The following is a 6,029-nucleotide window of genomic DNA, read 5'->3' on the forward strand; positions in this document are numbered from 1 at the left end:
GACACTAATCTTCACATCTTTCGGTCTTAAAGTATCTAATTTGTAGGCGAGAATTGCAATGTGCATGGAATATTGTGGAGGGGGAAGGCCTAGGACGGGGCTCACAGTTACTGCGCCCCTCACCCCTCCTGACATGTCTGGTGCAGGAAATACTCCCATCTCCCAGGTAGTAATAATTCTGGGGCACCTATTCTTATCACTCTATGTGGTGCCTTTCCTCTATTATTCCTACCTGAAGTTAGGAATGAATTGCTAGTGGTCTAGATGGATGTTACCAGATGGGACGGTGCTGGGACATACCCCCCAACTGGTAACACCTATCTGGACCTTCAGTGCTAGTAATTTACGGCTGGCACACTATAGAGCGATCAGAATAGATGTTTCAGAATTGCCATCACAGGTAGAAGTAGTTACTGCACTGGAGATGTCAGGAGGGGTACGGCCCTTTACAGTGGTGGACACATGGTTCTGGTAGCTGGCCTTCACCTGGGGATGGGTGGCACCTTTACACAGGGCAGTGTTCAGGAAGCTGGCGTGGAGCCTGCCCAGAGATAAGCGGCTCACACGTAAGGCTGCCCCATCCCTGATTTGGTTCACCACTACTTGCTGGGCCGTACTATCTGATATAAGCCGCATGTACAGGTGCGGCAGGAATCAGCGGTAATCTCAGGCCACATGGTGCACGAGCGGCCTCACACGGACCCTGCAAGTCCTCAGCCTTCATCTATATGTGGTCTGCACTGTAAAACACGTGATGCCGGTGGAAGCTGGATCTTCAGAAGAGGCGCGTCACGTTTTCTTCAACCGGTGGGTTGTGGGTTTACAGCAGAGCTGCTTCTTCAGAGAACAGTGGTGGGGACTTCAAGGGTTTGTCTCACCTCTGGGACCCCCGAAGTGAAGGAGAGCCCACTGAGCATGTGTGGTGTGCTCTCCAATAATTTATACGGGAGAGCACACAGCTACTCCATCCACCGCTATGGGACTGCCGGAAACTCCCATAGTGATGAATGGAAGGCAGCAGCGTGTGGACGGAGTGGGACCTTCCTCTGACATTGATGGCACGTCCTCGTGAAGGAGAGACCACACACTCAGGACCATTTCAGAAGGCGTATCTAAGCCCCGGGGCCCCCTGAACCTTACCCTATAACACAGACACCTAATAACGGATTCATCAGACGGTTTAGTAAAATATGACACACAAGATCTTATTCCTCCCTGGGAGCAGTCTCCATAATACTGAAGGACTCGGGGCACAGTTTGTTGGTAGCCCTTAATGTGCAGGAGGTGTGGACTCTGAGCGCAGCAAGAAATCAACATGCAAAGCAAATAGGTGAGAACCTGGACCCAGTGTCCCTCAGCGCAAGTCCTACAAGCATGAAATCAGGAGGTCTGAGCTGTAAGGTCACTTCTTGTGCTTGTCGTCGGCGGCGGGATGCAGGTGATGTCTCTGGGTGAGCAGTCTCTTTACTCAGGGCTCTCTTTACACGTTCCATTCATGCTATGAGGACGTCGGTTTTCTCTCCGACTGGTGGACAGAAGACGACGTAGAGAAGAAGCAGAGCTGAGGTCTCCACAACTCTGCATGGGTGTCCCAGCCTGACGTCTCTCGTAATCGAAGGAAAGAGGACTCTTCGGAGCCTGTGGACGGACAGAACGGTGTGAACATTACAAAGGATGACGAGATGGAGGAGGAGTAAGGGACAATGGCTGAATGATCAGGCCAGTCTACGGGAAAATGTGGCTCAGCTCTCAGGGGCATGAGGGAGGTTTCCAGGACTGTCACCTCTGGCTACATGAGAGGACACGTGAAAAGGGTTCGTGCAAAGCAACAAGGCAAATAGGTAACATAGTCCACAGCACAGACAGCTCTGACTGCAAGCTTCGCAGGTGACATTACCGGTTTGCAGCTGTCTCCTCCATCCTTAAGACTCCGCCGAGACCTATTCAGGAACCTGGCCACCAGCACCCGGGTATTGCGCCCTCCCTTCAGGTCTCCCAGAGACAGAGCTCCACTTCTGGAAAGTCGCTGAACGGCTTTACGGGTAAAATGCATCCTGCTCTTTCCATCTGAATTAGTGCGAAGGAGCGTTGGCGAGCCAGGCGGCCGCAGTCTGTGTAAACCGGCTCCTTCATATAATCCTGCAGCACAAGAGGCGCGATTCACAACACTCACCTGCTGCTTGCATCCATCTAAACAGCGCGGTGCACCATACACCCTGCATGTCCAATCTCACCCTCTATCATTCATCCCTCCTCACCTGCATCCACAGAGGAAGTCGAGACACTGTCCTCCTCTAGCACCTTGCTGTAATCAGGGACCCCAAAATCTGAGAAATAAAAGAGATTAGAATGACCTCTGCAGAGGACTACACATGACGTCACCTACAGACACGTGTGTGGCTCACCTGAACTGATGCCTGGGTCACTGTGTGAGCGGATGACAAGTCGGGGAGTGACGTCTATGGACAGGGCCTTTGGCCGGGTGTTCTCACTGTACCTGCGGTGGGGACAGTCTGGGGTCTGGCAGGGAGAGCTGTGGAGCAGGGAACACCCAGACCCCCTGTTTACTTCTCTTCCATCCGAAACCTTTCCTTTTACTCGTAACTCTGGAAAACAAGGACCAACTGTGCACCCAATGGTTTCCAGCCTGTTACAGCTCCGTGTGGCACCACTTTCTGCATGGGAAGGAGGATCGGGGCAATCACTGGGTGTAGAACAGGAGAAAGAGCGCCCCCCTTTCACTCGAGGAACTACCACTTCCTCAAAAGGTCCCTGCAGACTTATGGTAGGGCTCTGCTGGTGATGTCCACATTGTCCGCAATCAGCACTGAGACAGTAGTCAGCCCGGCTGCGCTTGATGAAGCGATACTGGACATAACCCACAGATCCGGCCGAGCCTTGCATCTCCAGCAGTACAGAGTCTTCTGAGGGACTGCTGTCCTCTGCAACCGAGAGAGATTGTGTTCAGGCGGGGGGGGGGGGACTGGACATGAGGCCTGAGGGGACCATGCAACCCACTCATGTAGATCCTGTACATAACTCACTGTCCGCTCATTACCACCATGGCTGCTCTCCTATCTCTGTGCACTCACCATTACCACCATGGCTGCTCTCCTATCTCTGTGCACTCACCATTACCACCATGGCTGCTCTCCTATCTCTGTGCACTCACCATTACCACCACAGCCGCTCTCCTATCTCTGCGCACTCACCATTACCACCACAGCCGCTCTCCTATCTCTGCGCACTCGCCATTACCACCATGGCTGCTCTCCTATCTCTGTGCACTCACCATTACCACCATGGCTGCTCTCCTATCTCTGTGCACTCACCATTACCACCACGGCCGCTCTCCTATCTCTGCGCACTCGCCATTACCACCACAGCTGCTCTCCTATCTCTGCGCACTCACCATTACCACGACGGCCGCTCTCCTATCTCTGCGCACTCGCCATTACCACCACAGCCGCTCTCCTATCTCTGCGCACTCCTCATTACCACAACGGCCACTCTCCTATCTCTGCATACTCGCCATTACCACCACAGCTGCTCTCCTATCTCTGCGCACTCACCATTACCACGACGGCCGCTCTCCTATCTCTGCGCACTCAATTTTAAAAATTGATTCAGGATCTTTGAAGGCCAACGTGGGGCTACTGACCTCAAAGTACCATTTCTTATCCAAATATGACTAACACACCCTACTGTCTGAAGATGTCCAAAATGTATATTCATATGAGGGGGGGGGGGGGGGGGGGGGGGGGTAATACTAGTCAGGAGTTATGGAGTGCCATAGCGCGTTTGTAGAAATACCTACTACAGGGCGCGCCCCACTCCCCAAAAACAAGACCGGAGCACACACCCGGGGTAACCCAATCAATAGCACACTTTGCGCTATTTTTATTATTATTTTTTATTTATTTATCTACCATTAACACCAAGGAACATATACACAGATTCACACTAAATACAATGCCAATTTTATGCCACTGCCGAGAGATCTTAAAGACCCGACCACCACTACGTCCAGCCGATAGCTCACACTGCCGTTACATTTCATATAGTATCCCATAAAAACAGGTAGGTATAACATACCGCAACATAGTCCGCTCTTGTTTATTATTGAGTAATGCCGATCACTTGTCCTTATCGGCACAGTCAGGTAGCGATCCCCCCGCGCATTCCATACAGGAGTAAATATTAACAGACAGCGACGCTCATGCTGTGTTATAATCTGCACCTGTATAATACAGAGCAGCACTGAGCAGGCCCGACACCCTTCCCTACCACTCCCCCCTCTGGCAGCAGGGCCGCCTGTCGTTACCTACGCCCCCCTCTGGCAGCAGAGTCGCGTGTCGTTACCCACGCCCCCCTCTGGCAGCAGAGTCCGTCTGTCGTTACCAACGCCCCCCTCTGGCAGCAGAGTCGCCTGTCGTTACCACGCCCCCCTCTGGCAGCAGAGTCGGCTGTCGTTACCACGCCCCCCTCTTGGCAGCAGAGTCGGCTGTCGTTACCACGCCCCCCTCTGCAGCAGAGTCGCCTGTCGTTACCACGCCCCCCTCTGGCAGCAGAGTCGCCTGTCCGGTTACCACGCCCCCCTCTGGCAGCCAGAGTCGCCTGTCGTTACCACGCCCCCCCTCTGGCAGCAGAGTCGCCTGTCGTTACCACGCCCCCCCTCTGGCAGCAGAGTCGCCTGTCGTTACCACGTCCCCCTCTGGCAAGCAGAGTCGCCTGTCGTTACACTGTCCCCCTCTGGCAGCAGAGTCGCCTGTCGTTACCACGTCCCCCTCTGGCAGCAGAGTCGCCTGTCGTTAACCACGCCCCCCTCTGGCAGCAGAGTCGCCTGTCGTTACCACGCCCCCCTCTGGCAGCAGAGTCGCCTGTCGTTACCACGTCCCCCTCTGGCAGCAGAGTCGCCTGTCGTTACCACGTCCCCCTCTGGCAGCAGAGTCGTCCTGTCGTTACACGTCCCCCTCTGGCAGCAGAGTCGCCTGTCGTTACCACATCCCCTCTGACAGAGTTGTTTGGGCAATCTCCACACATAGGATAAAGTGTCCAAGAGTGGGAGACAGACGTGCCATTCCACTATGGGTGGCTCTCCTATTGTCACAATCTGGTAGGGTAGCGGGGGGAAATAACCAAACACGGAAAAACAAACAGAACAAACGACTAGGCCCAAAAATTAGGGAGAAAAGGGTCACCTCCTAGCGATCCCTAATAGCTTTCCCTAAACTGCTGTGCCCATGTGCATACCCTAATGGTAGATATGCACATGGCCTCGTGCCTAAACCTAAACACCCTGGGCAAACCCTAAGCAGCAGGGGAAAGGGAAGAGGCAACCTGCTTCTTCAAACCAGGAGGAAGCAAGCGTCTCCCTAGAGGCCTAGATTAAACACACACAAGGGAAATGAAGGAGAGGACTTATCTTGAGCAGAGCTGGAGCAGACGATCCACCACAAATCAAGAGCTCCCAGGAAAGAACTATAACCCACACAGGCCACTGGGAGAAGGAGGGATAAATAGCCTCACTAACAATGAAACCCAGTACAGCTGAGGGAAGGTGGATCCAGCTCAAACCCAAATCAAAACAAACAAATAAGTCAGACATGTGCAGCCAGTCTGACAGATCTCTGCACATTCACAGGGCAAGGCGTGACTACCCACCCCTACCCTTCTACCGGTGACCTCCGGAACCAAAGAACCCAACTGTATCCGGTGTGTGCCCTGTGAAAGGCCCTCACCAGGCGGCTAGCACTGACATCAGCAGCCGGAACCCACATTCTTTCCTCGGGGACCGTATCCCTACCAGTGCACCAGGTACTGGAGGGAACCCCGAAGAACACGTGAGTCGAGAATCTTAGAGATTTGAAACTCCAAAATTGCCATCCACCAGGACAGGGGGAGGTGGCAATGGAGATTGTTCCACAGGTTCCACATATTTCTTTAATAAAGACCTGTGAAACACATTATAGATCTTCCAGGCCGAAGATCCAGACGAAACGCCACCGGGTTGACAATCGCAGAGATTT

General features: G+C 53.4%; 1 protein-coding gene across 1 annotated transcript; it reads right to left on the reverse strand.

The window, feature by feature from the left end:
• Positions 1-1,169: 1,169 nt before the first annotated feature.
• LOC120982320 (protein FAM189B-like) lies at positions 1,170-3,605 on the reverse strand. The gene is made up of 4 exons (XM_040412377.1): positions 2,406-3,605; positions 2,259-2,327; positions 1,898-2,139; positions 1,170-1,638 (listed from the first exon to the last, which is right to left on the reverse strand). Exons 1-4 carry the CDS (start codon positions 2,902-2,904, stop codon positions 1,465-1,467), a joined length of 984 nt encoding a protein of 327 aa, XP_040268311.1. The 5' UTR covers positions 2,905-3,605; the 3' UTR covers positions 1,170-1,464.
• Positions 3,606-6,029: the final 2,424 nt, after the last annotated feature.

The sequence above is a fragment of the Bufo bufo genome, chromosome 11, assembly GCF_905171765.1.
Source record: "Bufo bufo chromosome 11, aBufBuf1.1, whole genome shotgun sequence".
In the NCBI taxonomy this organism is placed as follows: domain Eukaryota; kingdom Metazoa; phylum Chordata; class Amphibia; order Anura; family Bufonidae; genus Bufo; species Bufo bufo.

Coding starts and splice junctions, on each gene's coding strand:
- LOC120982320 (XM_040412377.1), bottom strand. CDS start 2,904: ATGCAAGGCTCGGCCGGATCTGTGGGTTATGTCCAGTATCGCTTCATC. Junction 2,328..2,405: donor TGACCCAGGCATCAGTTCAG/GTGAGCCACACA, acceptor TTTATTTCTCAG/ATTTTGGGGTCCCTGATTAC. Junction 1,639..1,897: donor GAGGAGACAGCTGCAAACCG/GTAATGTCACCT, acceptor GTCCGTCCACAG/GCTCCGAAGAGTCCTCTTTC.